The sequence below is a fragment of the Glandiceps talaboti genome, chromosome 10 (genome assembly GCF_964340395.1).
Source record: "Glandiceps talaboti chromosome 10, keGlaTala1.1, whole genome shotgun sequence".
Lineage (NCBI taxonomy): Eukaryota > Metazoa > Hemichordata > Enteropneusta > Spengelidae > Glandiceps > Glandiceps talaboti.
Window position 1 is genome coordinate 23,012,064 of NC_135558.1, and position 17,192 is coordinate 23,029,255.

The following is a 17,192-nucleotide window of genomic DNA, read 5'->3' on the forward strand; positions in this document are numbered from 1 at the left end:
GCCTGCTTTACAATCACATCTATAGTCATTGACTAATTGTACACAGTCTTGGGTTCCATTACTATCACATGGGTTGGACAGACATTCATTGACATCACCCTCACAGTATCTGCCTACAAATCCTGGTGGACAGATACAACTAAACCCACCAACATCATCTTGACAGGTTCCACCACGATGACAAGATCCAGGCTGGCAATCATCACGATTGATTTCACAGTTCTGACCTGAATGCAAGAATAGGTATATACCCATCAGATATATAATTCATAGTGCAAGAAAAGGTTTATATTCTTCAGATATCATACTGTTCATAATGCAATAATAGGTTTATATCCCTCAGATATGATACTGTTCATAATGCAAAAATAGGTTTATATCCCTCAGATATGATACTGTTCATAATGCAATAATAGGTTTATATCCCTCAGATATGATACTGTTCATAGTGCATTAATAGGTTTATATCCCTCAGATATGATACTGTTCATAATGCAATAATAGGTTTATATCCCTCAGATATGATACTGTTCATAATGCAATAATAGGTTTATATCCCTCAGATATGATACTGTTCATAATGCAATAATAGGTTTATATCCCTCAGATATGATACTGTTCATAATGCAATAATAGGTTTATATTCCTCAGATATGATACTGTTCATAGTGCATTAATAGGTTTATATCCCTCAGATATGATACTGTTCATAATGCAATAATAGGTTTATATCCCTCAGATATGATACTGTTCATAATGCAATAATAGGTTTATATCCCTCAGATATGATACTGTTCATAATGCAATAATAGGTTTATATCCCTCAGATATGATACTGTTCATAGTGCATTAATAGGTTTATATCCCTCAGATATGATACTGTTCATAATGCAATAATAGGTTTATATCCCTCAGATATGATACTGTTCATAATGCAATAATAGGTTTATATCCCTCAGATATGATACTGTTCATAATGCAATAATAGGTTTATATTCCTCAGATATGATACTGTTCATAGTGCATTAATAGGTTTATATCCCTCAGATATGATACTGTTCATAATGCAATAATAGGTTTATATCCCTCAGATATGATACTGTTCATAATGCAATAATAGGTTTATATCCCTCAGATATGATACTGTTCATAGTGCATTAATAGGTTTATATCCCTCAGATATGATACTGTTCATAATGCAATAATAGGTTTATATCCCTCAGATATGATACTGTTCATAATGCAATAATAGGTTTATATCCCTCAGATATGATACTGTTCATAATGCAATAATAGGTTTATATCCCTCAGATATGATACTGTTCATAATGCAATAATAGGATTATACATAATAGAAATCACCCCAAAAATGCAAACTAAAATAAATTGAAATCAATGTATCTTAAGGCTTTTCCTTGCAGTTAATAATTATCACAAAGCACTTGACATTTACAAAAGTGATGTTTTCAGTTACAGGGGTTAGTAAAAATTTCATACAGTCGTGTGTGTACATGTAGTCTTACCTGAGGTTCCTTTAGGACATGTACATTGGTATTCATTGATCAAATCATGACAGCTACCATGGTTCTGACATGGCTCACTAGCACAATTATCAATGTTAGTTTCACAGTTTGCACCAGTGAATCCAGCTATACATACACAAATGTAATTGCCAACTAGATCAGAACAACTTCCACCATTGAGACAGGGTGCTGACAGACATTCATCTATTTCATCTTGACAGTAACTTCCTTCATAGCCTGCTCTACATTCACAAATATGGCTGCTACCAGAGTTACTGCATGTTCCACCATGTTTACACAGTTCATCAATACTTTCACCTATGGAAACAATAAGACTTAGCTTAAAATGTTGGCACTGTTGGAAATGGCATTACTTTCTATTTCTGTCCATCATTGCAATAATTGTCTTATAAGATATCTTAATTATCATAATAATTGTCTATTACAGGTACGTGGCTGTAACTGGTCATTGTAATAATTGTCTATTACAGGTACGTGGCTGTAACTGGTCATTGTAATAACTATCTATTACAGGTATGTGGCTGTAACTGGTCATTGTAATAATTGTCTATTACAGGTATGTGGCTGTAACTGGTCATTGTAATAATTGTCTATTACAGGTATGTGGCTGTAACTGGACGTCATTGTAATAATTGTCTATTACAGGTATGTGGCTGTAACTGGTCATTGTAATAATTGTCTATTACAGGTATGTGGCTGTAACTGGTCATTGTAATAATTGTCTATTACAGGTATGTGGCTGTAACTGGTCATTGTAATAATTGTCTATTACAGGTATGTGGCTGTAACTGGTCATTGTAATAATTGTCTATTACAGGTATGTGGCTGTAACTGGTCATTGTAATAATTGTCTATTACAGGTATGTGGCTGTAACTGGTGGTCATTGTAATAATTGTCTATTACAGGTATGTGGCTGTAACTGGTCATTGTAATAATTGTCTATTACAGGTATGTGGCTGTAACTGGCCATTGTAATAATTGTCTATTACAGGTATGTGGCTGTAACTGGTCATTGTAATAATTGTCTATTACAGGTACGTGGCTGTAACTGGTCATTGTAATAATTGTCTATTACAGGTATGTGGCTGTAACTGGTCATTGTAATAGTTGTCTATTACAGGTATGTGGCTGTAACTGGTCATTGTAATAATTGTCTATTACAGGTACGTGGCTGTAACTGGTCATTGTAATAATTGTCTATTACAGGTATGTGGCTGTAACTGGTCATTGTAATAATTGTCTATTACAGGTATGTGGCTGTAACTGGCCATTGTAATAATTGTCTATTACAGGTATGTGGCTGTAACTGGTCATTGTAATAATTGTCTATTACAGGTATGTGGCTGTAACTGGTCATTGTAATAATTGTCTATTACAGGTATGTGGCTGTAACTGGACGTCATTGTAATAATTGTCTATTACAGGTATGTGGCTGTAACTGGTCATTGTAATAATTGTCTATTACAGGTATGTGGCTGTAACTGGTCATTGTAATAATTGTCTATTACAGGTATGTGGCTGTAACTGGTCATTGTAATAATTGTCTATTACAGGTATGTGGCTGTAACTGGTCATTGTAATAATTGTCTATTACAGGTATGTGGCTGTAACTGGTCATTGTAATAATTGTCTATTACAGGTATGTGGCTGTAACTGGTGGTCATTGTAATAATTGTCTATTACAGGTATGTGGCTGTAACTGGTCATTGTAATAATTGTCTATTACAGGTATGTGGCTGTAACTGGCCATTGTAATAATTGTCTATTACAGGTATGTGGCTGTAACTGGTCATTGTAATAATTGTCTATTACAGGTACGTGGCTGTAACTGGTCATTGTAATAATTGTCTATTACAGGTATGTGGCTGTAACTGGTCATTGTAATAGTTGTCTATTACAGGTATGTGGCTGTAACTGGTCATTGTAATAATTGTCTATTACAGGTACGTGGCTGTAACTGGTCATTGTAATAATTGTCTATTACAGGTATGTGGCTGTAACTGGTCATTGTAATAATTGTCTATTACAGGTATGTGGCTGTAACTGGTCATATCAAATGAACATGAAATCTGAATCTAATATCATTGATGCATTTCAAATTTTGTCATTCATCATTTAGTAATGTCTATCCTTAATTTGTACCTTTCATAAGAGCTGCTACTTCACAAGGCACCATATTGACGTCACACAATAATCCAGTCCAGTGCGGTAGACAACTACAGGTGTACTGAGCATTATTCTGAGTACAAGTGGCACCATTCCGACAAGGATTGTTTGCTGCACTACACCATTCCAACACAGTCTAGATGTTACAAAATAAATATCACATTAACCCTTGTGACGCCACGTCGTTGATATCCACGACGTAGCACTTCCGTACTCCACGCCCATGTCGTTGATATCAATGACAACAGGGTAATTTGCATATGCTGTCAATAAAGTGACGTTGTAATGGGTTTATCGCTGTCCCGCCCTTATACCCATAATAAGTATTATATTATAGCATTACCAATTCCAGTGAATTTTGTGACGTCATCGCTGTACATTATTACTGATAATGTACTCCGTTATTGGGCATCGCGGCCCCGGAACGAGCATAACAATACAAGCTTATGTCCGTAAGGCAATAAAGGTGTGCATATTTAAGAACAGGGAAATTATGGGGTAAACACCATAAGAATTTTTTTTTAAAGATTGAAATTAAAATGAAAGAAATTTGTGTTCACAGCAGTTCATTGAAGTGCATATGTGTCTGTACGTGTACGTACGTATGTCGCTATGATTAGTATTCAGCTTCCGGGCCAACGTGGCAGACGATGTTCAGCGCTGTGTATATAATACGTTGTTTTGCGTTTCTCGGTCTACAAATTCACTGGAATTGGCAAAACTATAAAATAATAACAATAATGTACGCCCTCCCAGTCCATAATGGACTCAAGCAAACTTTGCACTCCATAATGGGCTCGGCTGTCGCCTCGCCCATTATGTCGTTCAAAGTTTGCTTTCGTCCATTATGGGCTGGGAGGGCGTACATTATTGTTTAAATAATGTACACGATGTTATCTTATTAAATATTAAATTATTCAGGCGGGAAACAGACACGTGTTTGATTTTCTCACTTTTTGCCGCCGAATGCAAATAGCACCTACTTAGCAATGCCTAATATGGCGGCCGCTATAGATATGTATATTGACCTTCCACATTATGCTAATATATTGAACGAAGTAAACCCGGAAGACAGAGAGTTTTTCGCTCGACTATTTCTAGACAGCTGTAGCGATGATGAAGATTTTACATTTTTGAGGGAGTAAATTTTGTGCTACCAGAACGTATCGAAAACCCTCCTGATGACTTCGACTTTTGGACTGACGTCGTCAATGGCTGGTCCCGCGATCGCGCAATCCTGCCGATGACAAACCACAGATGCCAATGCCGTATGATTACTACTACATGTTGGTTTACATGAACTGATAAAGACGTTATGGCAGGATCATGTGGCAGGATCTACATCGCTGTCTTTCGTCAGAGTTTTTTTAACAAACGAAGTGTTAGATATAATCGTCCGTGATACGTATTGTTATGCTGCTAGACTCATATGTATGCAGTATTTGTATATGCAAATTTGTTTGTATTTACTGTAAACATCAACAGACTGTACTTGTTGATTTTATGATAAATATTTTACCCAACACCCATACTATCTGTCTATTAATTTTTACAGCTAATTTCCAATTGTAATCCTTGTATTTATCAAAAAACTTAAATTTCACATGCTTTTTTGACCAAAAATGTGTGTTTTATACCAATTTTCCCCAATTCCTTGGTCAAGTTACTGACCATACATTCATGTAAATTAAAATTCAATATTTTATAATTATTGATATACTTGTAGATGAGACCATATCCCATCTGTTTTGGTGTAAAATGATCACTATCAAAACATTGTGTACAACTGTGTGCAACCTGAAAAGTCTTTGGCCTAGGGGGTAATTTGCATGGAAAGTCTATGGCATCTTAAGGGTTAATATACGGATATCAGTATCAGGAGGGGGGAGGCATTTGTTGGATTTGTTGATGTTTATCAAATGACTACCGTAGCTGTAAGTGGGAGGGGGGGGGGGGGGTATGATTTGTTGCTGTTTATCAATGGACTACAGTTGCTAAGGGTGTGTGGTCATGGTTTTCTAGGGCAAGTTGTGTCAAAATGTTTTAAATAACTGCAGAATAACACCTCCAGAATCATTCCCACCAAGTTTCAGCCCCATTCACCATGCAGTTTTCAAGATATAACTTTATGATAAAATTGAGCTTTTTAGACCTAATTTGCATATTGCTAATGGGATCATCATGTTGTGAATACACCTTCATCTACACATAACAAGTCATTGAGAATGACATAGTCCCCGCTATGATTAGATTTTAAGGACCTGGCAGTTTATGTTGTCATTTTCAAACCTGGTTAATGTTGTTTGGCCTCATATGGTTGTTTTTGATATCACTACACTGTTCAAGTATATCTGCGTTTATGGCTTTGGACATGAAAATTGCACCAACAAAATGGCTGCCAGGCAGCCATATCGAATTGTATCAAGACGAAAATGGATATGCACATGTATGTCACAGAACATCGTCCTAATACCAACTTTGAATGAGATCTGTTCAAGCATGTCTGAGTTATGGCTTTGGACATGTAAAATTCTCAAACAAAATGGCTGCTAGGCATACGTGCTAATACAATGTTGTCTGACATCTAAAAACGATACTAATTATGCCTTGTTAGTTGGTTTTAGTCCTAACACAAGATGCGACTCAAAAATAATAAACATATTTCACACCTATGAGCCGACAGGAAAGCATAACAGCAAGATTGATAAACACATTCAATGTCATGCCACTGACATGATTGACATCATAAAGTTCACGTCCATTTGTTTTCCAAGAACCGTCAAAAGACTGTAATACAGGAATATCCCTTCAGATAAAGTGGTGATATTATTTCCGATCATCAGTTTCGTGTTCAATTTTACACTTTTCATTTGTAGTTTTAAATCATACATTGTGAATTTTCGAGGAACTGAAAAACATGCCTATTCCAATATGGAATATTGACATCACTAACATGTCAATGACATCACTAACTATAGCAAGTTCACAGAAGTCTCACGTTTCACAAGATTTAGGACAGACGCAATGCCTATATATGAAGTTTAATCAAATTAAAATTAAGGATTTTGGTTTGATTTCACCAAGGCATTGAAGTTATAGGCTGCAGTTAGAAATAGAAAGATTGAACTGTCTTTGCCATCATCTCAGTAGGAAGAATTTTGAAACAGTCTGTATTTGTAAAAATATTTCTAAATATTTTACTATTTAACTACAAGTAGCCCAGGCCTTGCTATTACAATTCTAAAAGTAAAGTAAAATGTGCTGGATCATTTGAGTAGCTAGTGTCTAATATACTGCTTGCACATCTATGTAAACATATGCAAATTAATATGCTAATATATATGCAAATTGGCCACCCCATAATTTTGTTCATCTGTGGAGAACACTGATATCAGCTCAGTTGTGCTAAAAAGGGTGACCCTTACCCTTGTTCCAAATCCAACTCATTGTGTACTTACCTGACAGCGATCCCCGTAGAAGCCTGACGGACAATTACACATAAAATGACCAGGTTTATCAATACATGTTGCACCGTGTAGACATGGTCCAGATTCACATTCATTGACAAGGTACTGACAATTAGACCCTGTATATCCAGGCTGACATTTACAGGTATAGGAGTTAACACCATCAATGCACTCACCACCATACATACATGAGCTGAAAACAATAACAACAAGTCATTGAATATCACATAGTCCTCGCTATGATTAGGTTTTAAGGAACTGGCACTTTATGTTGTCATTTTCAACAAAATGGCTGCCAGGCAGCCATATCGGATTGTATCACTATGAAAATGGATATGCACATGTATGTCATAGAACACTGTCCTAATATCAACTTTGAATGAGATCTGTTCAAGCATGTCTGAGTTATGGCTTTGAACATGGAAAATTCTCAAACAAAATGGCTGCCAGGCAGCCATATTGGATCGTATCAAGATGAAAATGGATATGTACATGTATGTCATAGAACACTGTCCTAATACCAACTTTGAATGAGATCTGTTCAAGCATGTCTGAGTTATGGCTTTGAACATGGAAAATTCTCAAACAAAATGGCTGCCAGGCAGCCATATTGGATCGTATCAAGATGAAAATGGATATGCACATGTATGTCATAGAACACTGTCCTAATACCAACTTTGAATGAGATCTGTTCAAGCATGTCTGAGTTATGGCTTTGGACATGGAAAATTCGCAAACAAAATGGCTTTGAACATGGAAAATTCTCAAACAAAATGGCTGCCAGGCAGCCATATTGGATTGTATCAAGATGAAAATGGATGTGCACATGTATGTCATAGAACACTGTCCTAATACCAACTTTGAATGAGATCTGTTCAAGCATGTCTGAGTTATGGCTTTGGACATGGAAAATTCACAAACAAAATGGCTGTCAGGCAGCCATATTGGATCGTATCACGACAACAATGAATATGCACATGTATGTCATAGAACACTGTCCTATTACCAACTTTGAATGAAATCTGTTCAAGCATGTCTGAGTTATGGCTTTGGACAGGGAAAATTTGCAATCAAAATGGCTGCTAGGCGGCCATATTGGTTCATATCATGAAACAAATTGACGTGCATATGTATGCCATAGTATGTTGCCCCTGTACCAAGTTTGAAAAAAATCGGTCCAGGCATCTCCAAGAAACGTCTCTGGATGGATGGACGGACGGACGGACGGACGGAACCCAATCCATAAGTCAATGAAGGCCATCTAAGTATATTTATGACTTCCAATCATTCTAAGGTTACTTTAATGTGGTATAAGTTGTGTGTGGGTGTAGTTTATACTGACTATTTATAAGGTACTTTAATGTGGTATAAGTTGTGTGTGGGTGTAGTTTATACTGACTATTTATAAGGTACTTGCAGTATTGTACTTACTGAAGCACACTTTTCCATCACTTGCAATTAACTGAACTCAAACCTGGTATTACGATATAACCCATAAATGATCCAATGACATAATTTACCATACTTATGAAAAATGTTCAAGTAATCCCTACTATGCAATAAACTGTTTTAACAATTAATGTCAGAAGACAATAGTAATGTTATAGAAAGCATGCATGAGATTCAAATCATTTTGCAATAGTTTAATTGAGATTATTATGTAAGTATTTTCACTTGTGAGTAAAAAGGTTATACACTCAGCTTGTGCCACTTAATCAAAGTGTATGAAATGTTTTCAAATAATACCTAACATATTAAAGTTTTGGGACTTTGAAGTTGAGCTAAATTGAAATTAGCTATTTTACCACAAAGGATCTCAAGGAAAGTGAAGTTATGCCCTCCAAGTTTCAAAGTGTTCCAAAACTTGACTTTCCCAGCTGTTCAGTGTTTGAAAACATGTCATTCATTAAATACTACAATAGCAATAATGAAAACATGTCATTCATTAAATAATACAATAGCAATAATGAATCAACTAGCTGTGTATCAAGTACATACTCAGTATCAAAGTGTGCCTTTACTTTTGTCAAGATTTAGTTTGCCAGATAAAAGATTTGACACTAGCTCTATAATTGATACTGACCTGTCAGTGCAGTCTTGATCATTGATTTGACAGTATGTACCACTGAATCCCAATGGACAAGTACATGTAAAGCTGTCTACATAATCATTACATCTGGCATCATTCATACATGGATTTGACTGACATTCATTGATTTCCCTGGCACAGTTCTTCAGTGTAAAACCTGGTACACATGCACAGCTGTAATCCTCAATGCCATCAATGCAGGTTCCTCCATTCTGACAAGGATCTGTATAAATACATAAAACCATTAACAATCTAATAATATATAGATTTATAGGTGTGTATATGTATGTGGCCTTGTTGTGTGCCATACTTAGCCTGTTCAGACTACGAATTTTGTGTAGGGCCAGGCCAGGCCATGGCCAGGTCCTGGTCTGGGACAAAAAAACAGGTGTGAACGGTTTAGCCAGGGCCTGGCCCGGACAAGATTTGGTCCCAGACGAGAAGGTGGTTCAGGCCCTGGCCTGGGCCGGGCCTGGTCTTGTCCCAGAGCAAAAACGTTCGTGTGAATGCAGACCTTGTCCCAGATGACGCCCTCTCATGTTGACCTACAGTATATGTTGACCTTTTTACTATTGTCTAAGCGTCCCATGAATGTGTAATGTTATTATCAGTTGGAAAGTAAACAATTATCGAAGTCAGCCATATTTAACAATAGTAGCGTTGATGTGACTGAGTGTGCTGTTTTTGTCCTAGACTCGATGACAACAAATATGCAATCTGAACGCAGACCAAAAGTTAACACCTGATTAATTTGTTTACTGGGACCAGGCCGTGGCAAGGTTTTTTACATATGTGAACACCCTTATTAGCTACGTCCTACATTAACATTTGTTTTAAAAAATATCGCAATGGCACTGTAGCACAACTGTACAGTTTTTAAAAATGTTTATCCATATGCTAGTCCATGCTAACAATAGGTGTTCATTTGCTGAATGACTATTCAGTTGCCTATCCAACCATGTTGCTATCTTTGCGATATATGCTATCATCTGGCTGTTGCTGTGGGCGTGGTCTTGTTGCTAGATATATTTGCATACATTTATTGAATGTTTATTCATTTGTCTTTCAATTCCTGTTACCTTTGTAATATAGTGTGTGTATGTGTATGTGTGTGTGTGTGTGTGTGTGTGTGTGTGTGTGTGTGTGTGTGTTTGTGTGTGTGCGCGCGCGCTGTGTGTACTTTTGATTCACTTTTCTTGTGTGTCCCATTATCAATTTGAAATGTATAAAAATGTACGGGCCATGGACAACACTAGTTCCGCTGAACTATTTCCATGGTCCACATCAGATAACAATTGTCTATTTCTTTTGTTTTCGTTTTATATATTTGTATCATATGCATGTTCTTTGAAAGTGTAGCTTATTTTTGTTATCTGGTGAAATAAATTTCATTCATTCATTCACACTTGATTATTAGACTTGCTATAGGCGTAGTCTTGTTGCTAGGCAAATTTACATAAGTTTTTTGAATGTTTATTCAATTGTCTATTAATCCCTGTTGCCATCTTCGCAATATATGTGATCATTTGGCTGTTGCTATGGGAGTGGTCTTGTTGCTAGGCACATTTGCATAGATTTGTTGAATGTTTATTCATTTGTCTTTCAATTCCCGTTATTATCTTTGCAATATATGTAATTGTTTGTTGCTATGGGCGTGGTCTTGTTGCTAGGCAAATTTACATACATTTTTTTTAATGTTTATTCAATTGTCTATTAATCCCTGTTATCTTTGTGAAATACATGACCATTTGGCTGTTGCTGTGGAAGTGGTCATGGTTGCTAGGGATATTTGCATACATTTTCTGAACTCTGTACCACTGTACCAGATGATGTTCTTATTCAACCAAAATATACTGCAATTTGGTTGTTGCTAAAGGCGTGGTCATGGTTGCTAGGGCCATTTGTGTCAATTTTTTTTGAAGAAAATCGGCATAATAACACTTTAAGAAACATCTCAACAAGTTTCAGTCTCACTGACGAAGTATTTTGTGAGATATAAGTTTTTGACCAAAAGTGAACATTTGTACACCTAATTTGCATATCACTCAAGCATCACTGTATACTTAATATTTCTTCATTCCCATTGAATTTCTGCCTAATCTGCTCAGTAGTTTTGGAATGATTTTTGACCAAAAAGACACATTTTTAGCCCAATTTGCATATCACTGATGGGACCATCATGTCACGAACAATTCTTAGTATAAACACCCTGAAGAATGTTTCACCCAAATTTCAGCCCAATCTGCCAAGTAGTTTTAGAATTTAAGCTTTCTGACCAAAAATCACATTTTTTGACCCAAATCACACACCAGTGATAAGATCATTTTGATTTGAACAATTTCCCAACAACTCATTTAGAATGACACAGTTCCCGCTATGATTGGGTTTTAAGGAACAGGCGGTTTATGTTGTCATTTTCAAATCTGGTTATGGCTTTGGACATGAAAACTGTACCAACAAAATCGCTGCCAGGCAGCCATATCGGATTGTATCACTACGAAAATGGATATGCACATGTATGTCATAGAACACTGCTAATACCAACTTTGAATGAGATCTGTTCAAGCATGTCTGAGTTATGGCTTTGGACAGGGAAAATTTGCAAACAAAATGGCTGCTAGGTGGCCATATTGGATTGTATCATGAAACAATTGACGTGCTTATGTATGCCATTGTATGTTGTCCCTGTACCAAGTTTGAAAAAAATCAGTCCAGGCATCTCCAAGAAACGGCGCCGGACGGACGGACCCCAATCCATAAGTCCCTGTCCTGGACTTGTCCGGCGGGGACTAACTAGACACCCAAGGTAATGCACCCACAAAATATCATGGCAATCGGTCCAGCTGTTTTTGACTTTAAGTCATTTACACACACACACACACACACACACACACACACACACACACACACACACATACAAACGGACAGACACCGCACCATGCCTATAGCAATATAGTCTAGCTGCTAGACAGTGGGCTTTCTTCTCAACACTCTGTTTGCGAAAGGTGGCATACAATTGCTCTCACTGACAGTGAGCAGAAAAGCCTGAGGGGTCTAGCAGCAAGATTGATAGCACTACTGAACCTGATCAGTTCAGTTGTGCTAATAAGTCAAATTATGTTGTGTGCTCATCAATATTCAACATTTAATACTGATTCAACATTTGCGAAACAATTCTCAGTTCTTTAAAAGTCAAAATCTAAATTGTAAATTACTTTTGTAAGAGATATAGGAGTGTCACATAGAATGGGTGCACAGCAACCTTCAATGTTTTCTTTTGATGACTCTCTTGAAAACTGACATTGAAAACAAAACAACATGCCATATGCTGGTTCTAGGAAAGACAAAAGTTGGTTTAGCCACTAGGAGTGCTGTTTTGGAGCTGTTTTGGAGCTGTTTTGGAGCTAGAAATGAGATAAAAGATTTCATGGTTTGACCACTAGGAGTGCTGTTTTCAAGCTGTTTTGGAGCTAGAAATGAGATTAAAGATTTCATGGTTTGACCACTAGGAGTGCTGTTTTCAAGCTGTTTTGGAGCTAGAAGTGAGATAAAAGATTTCATGGTTTGACCACTAGGAGTGCTGTTTTCAAGCTGTTTTGGAGCTAGAAGTGAGATAAAAGATTTCATTGTTTGACCACTAGGAGTGCTGTTTTCAAGCTGTTTTCAAGCTAGAAATGAGAGATAAAAGATTTCATGGTTTGGCCACTAGGAGTGCTGTTTTCAAGCTAGAAATGAGATAAAAGATTTCATAGTTTGACCACTAGGAGTGCTGTTTTCAAACTGTGATAAAAGATTTCATGGTTTGACCACTAGGAGTGCTGTTTTCAAGCTGTTTTGGAGCTAGAAGTGAGATAAAAGATTTCATGGTTTGGCCACTAGGAGTGTTTTCAAACTGTGATAAAAGATTTCATGGTTTGACCACTAGGAGTGCTGTTTTCAAGCTGTTTTGGAGCTAGAAGTGAGATAAAAGATTTCATAGTTTGGTCACTAGGAGTGCTGTTTTCAAGCTGTTTTGGAGCTAGAAGTGTGATAAAAGATTTCATGGTTTGACCACTAGGAGTGCTGTTTTCAAGCTGTTTTGGAGCCAGAAGTGAGATAAAAGATTTCATAGTTTGACCACTAGGAGTGCTGTTTTCAAGCTGTTTTGGAGCTAGAAGTGAGATAAAAGATTTCATAGTTTGGTCACTAGGAGTGCTGTTTTCAAGCTGTTTTGGAGCTAGAAGTGTGATAAAAGATTTCATGGTTTGACCACTAGGAGTGCTGTTTTCAAGCTGTTTTGGAGCTAGAAGTGAGATAAAAGATTTCATGGTTTGACCACTAGGAGTGCTGTTTTCAAGCTGTTTTGGAGCTAGAAGTGAGATAAAAGATTTCATGGTTTGGCCACTAGGAGTGCTGTTTTCAAGCTGTTTTGGAGCTAGAAGTGAGATAAAAGATTTCATAGTTTGGTCACTAGGAGTGCTGTTTTCAAGCTGTTTTGGAGCTAGAAGTGAGATAAAAGATTTCATGGTTTGGCCACTAGGAGTGCTGTTTTCAAGCTGTTTTGGAGCTAGAAGTGAGATAAAAGATTTCATGGTTTGACCACTAGGAGTGCTGTTTTCAAGCTGTTTTGGAGCTAGAAGTGAGATAAAAGATTTCATAGTTTGGTCACTAGGAGTGCTGTTTTCAAACTGTGATAAAAGATTTCACGGTTTGACCACTAGGAGTGCTGTTTTCAAGCTACAAATGAGATAAAAGATTTCATGGTTTGGCCACTGGGAGTGCTGTTTTCAAGCTGTTTTGGAGCTAGAAGTGAGATAAAAGATTTCATAGTTTGACCACTAAGAGTCCTGCTTTCAAGCTGTTTTGGAGCTAGAAGTGAGATAAAAGATTTCATGTTTTGGCCACTGGGAGTGCTGTTTTCAAGCTGTTTTGGAGCTAGAAGTGAGATAAAAGATTTCATAGTTTGACCACTAGGAGTGCTGTTTTCAAGCTGTTTTGGAGCTAGAAGTGAGATAAAAGATTTCATGGTTTGACCACTAGGAGTGCTGTTTTCAAGCTGTTTTGGAGCTAGAAGTGAGATAAAAGATTTCATAGTTTGACCACTAGGAGTGCTGTTTTCAAGCTGTTTTGGAGCTAGAAGTGAGATAAAAGATTTCATAGTTTGACCACTAGGAGTGCTGTTTTCAAGCAGACTAGTGAAGTATTGTAGCACCATTCATTTTTCATGTTGTTCCAGCTGTACTATTTTACTATAGACTACCAGTACTCAAACTTGTCGAACAATTACTGTAGTGCTATTTTTAGAATACAAAGTTCCTTAACATACATTTCATTCACAGCTTCATGGGTCATTGGAATGTTGGAATACATTGGGACTTCTCTTACCTGGATCACAATCATCGACATTATTTTCACAATTCTTTCCATCATATCCATTTTCACACACACATGTATAGGAGCCATGAACATTAGCACAGTCAGCACCATTTTGACATGGGTTAAACATACATTCATCTACATCATCAGCACACTTCATACCTGTAATCAAATAGTACAGATTAGTTCATGTCAGACATGTGTGGTTCAAAGCCAACAAAACAGTTTGAATACACACATAATATAACGTTTGTCACTCTGGTTAAGTTTGAAAATAAGGGTTGCACAGATAACATAATGGTCAAAGGTTACATCATTACTCTAATAATCTCTCAATTCTTCCATGTTAAAATGTGTACGAGTAAACCTATGCTAACTTCTGGAATTTAATATCTTGCTGATAGTCTTTGTCCATGTATGTGTACGTGTATGTGTATGTGTATGTGTGTGTGTGTGTGTGTGTGTGTGTGTGTGTGTATTTGTGTATGTGCATGTCTATGTGCATGTATGTGTAAGTGTACGTGTGTATGTGTGTGTATGTGTGTGCATGTGTCTGTGCATGTGTCTGTGCATGTGTCTGTGCATGCGTGCATGTACATGTGTGCATCCCCATGCATTTATGGCATGCAGGTTTACAGATACATGCGCTTTATCTGTTTATGTGGGAATGTGTATGTGAATACAAACTCCAAGCTTACCAGTAAAACCACCGACACATGAGCAAGTATACTCCAGATAAGTAGACGTTGGTTGGCATGATGCTCCATTCTCACAATCATGATGAGCACACGGATCCAACATGTCTTCACAGAACTCGCCAGTATACGGTGGTTGACAGGCACAACTAAAACCATTCAGTTGATCATAGCATGTTCCTCCATTTGCACAGGAGTCATTTTCACAATCATCAATATTTTCTTCACAGTTGATACCTGTGTAACCTGGAGTACATCTACATTGATAGCTATCAAATAAATCTTCACAATATCCACTATGTTGACAGGGATTAGAGGAGCATTCATCATATTCTGTCTCACACTGTGCACCAGTGTATCCAGACAGACAGCTACATGAGAACTCATTAACACCATCCATACATGTACCGCCATACTTGCAAGGGTTGCTAGAACACTCATCAACATCAGACCAACAAAGGGCATCGAAGTATCCTGATGGACAATCACAAGTAAAACTGTTGATACCATCTATACAAATCCCACCATTTGCACATGGATTGGACAAACACTCATTTAAATTGATTTGACAGAGTTCACCATGGTATCCTGGTGCACAAGAACAGTGGTAGGAATTAATCTTGTCCTCACATCTAGCATCATTTTGACATGGATTACTTGCACATTCATTGATATTCACCTCACAGTTACCACCTGAAACATAACCAGAGAGAGAAGTAAATCTTTGCAAACATCAACACTGCACAGAAAGAGAAGTATACCCTCTGCAAACATCAACACTGGATATAAAGATACATAAGAACAAAACAAGCTATAACTCACATCAAAGATTGTTACACGTCACGTCACGTTACGTCGCATCACATCACATCACATCACATCACATCACATCACATCACAGTCTGTGGGTCAGGGTTTGTGGGAAATCTCATCAACTGCTATTTGTCAGATTGTAATTTTACACATTTATGGCTCATCAATTTCAAATATTTCATGTTTAAAGTAAATTGAAATTTCCAGACTTTCCCAAATTACATTCTGATATCGCTCAACTTTACACGACTTTCAAGGAACATATTAACTGTAAAGTTGACTGTCAACTATAAGGTCTAATTGACTGTCAACTATAAGGTCTAATTGACTGTCAACTATAAGGTCTAATTGACTGTCAACTATAAGGTCTAATTGACTGTCAACTATAAGGTCTAATTGACTGTCAACTATAAGGTCTAATTGATTGTTTCCAAAATATCACTTATTCCTGTTGTGATAAATAATCCCTGCTCCAGTTTTCTATATTGTACTTACCAGTAATTCCAGGTATGCAATCACATCTATAACCGTTGACCTGGTTTTCACATGTTCCACCAAATAGACATGGATTACTCTCACATTCGTTAATTTCAATATCACAATCTGTACCCTGGTATCCTGGATGGCATTCACAGAAGTAGGAATTGACACGATCTCTACAATTGCCATGCACACATGGGGAAGTCCTACAATCATTGATGTTGGTTTCACAGTGTATACCTGTAAAACCTGGGGGTGACACAAAGTTTTATCAAATTATTTCTAAGAAGCATTTTGGCTCTACTTACTTGTAATAAAACAAACTGGAGTCTAGACACATGCTCTTCAGTCAAGTTTTGCATTTATATAACACCTAGTATAATCAGTAAATCAAAAGACTTTATTTTGTTTAGTTTGGCTGGGTCATGAGATTTATTTTTCAATAAAGATGCTTTATGAATTTCAGAGAGAAATTCTGAGTTTACAGTAATAGGTCAGAGTTCTTTTAGTGATGACAGGTTGCTAATCTACATGTCAACAGCTAAACACCTGCTAGGGTTTGTGTACATCCAATCAGCGTTA

General features: G+C 37.0%; 1 protein-coding gene across 1 annotated transcript in view; it reads right to left on the reverse strand.

Annotated features, from left to right (window-relative positions):
• LOC144441505 (uncharacterized) overlaps window positions 1-17,192 on the reverse strand; it is a 78,738-nt gene that overhangs the window by 20,571 nt on the left and 40,975 nt on the right. The window contains exons 9-16 of the mRNA XM_078131090.1: window positions 16,626-16,859; window positions 15,321-16,010; window positions 14,632-14,784; window positions 9,262-9,490; window positions 7,170-7,371; window positions 3,688-3,847; window positions 1,524-1,841; window positions 1-227 (exon numbers count right to left, since the gene is read on the reverse strand). The exon at window positions 1-227 is cut by the window's left edge and continues 7 nt beyond it. Of these exons, the coding sequence (XP_077987216.1) occupies window positions 1-227; window positions 1,524-1,841; window positions 3,688-3,847; window positions 7,170-7,371; window positions 9,262-9,490; window positions 14,632-14,784; window positions 15,321-16,010; window positions 16,626-16,859 (2,213 nt within the window). The remainder of the gene's footprint in view (window positions 228-1,523; window positions 1,842-3,687; window positions 3,848-7,169; window positions 7,372-9,261; window positions 9,491-14,631; window positions 14,785-15,320; window positions 16,011-16,625; window positions 16,860-17,192) is intronic.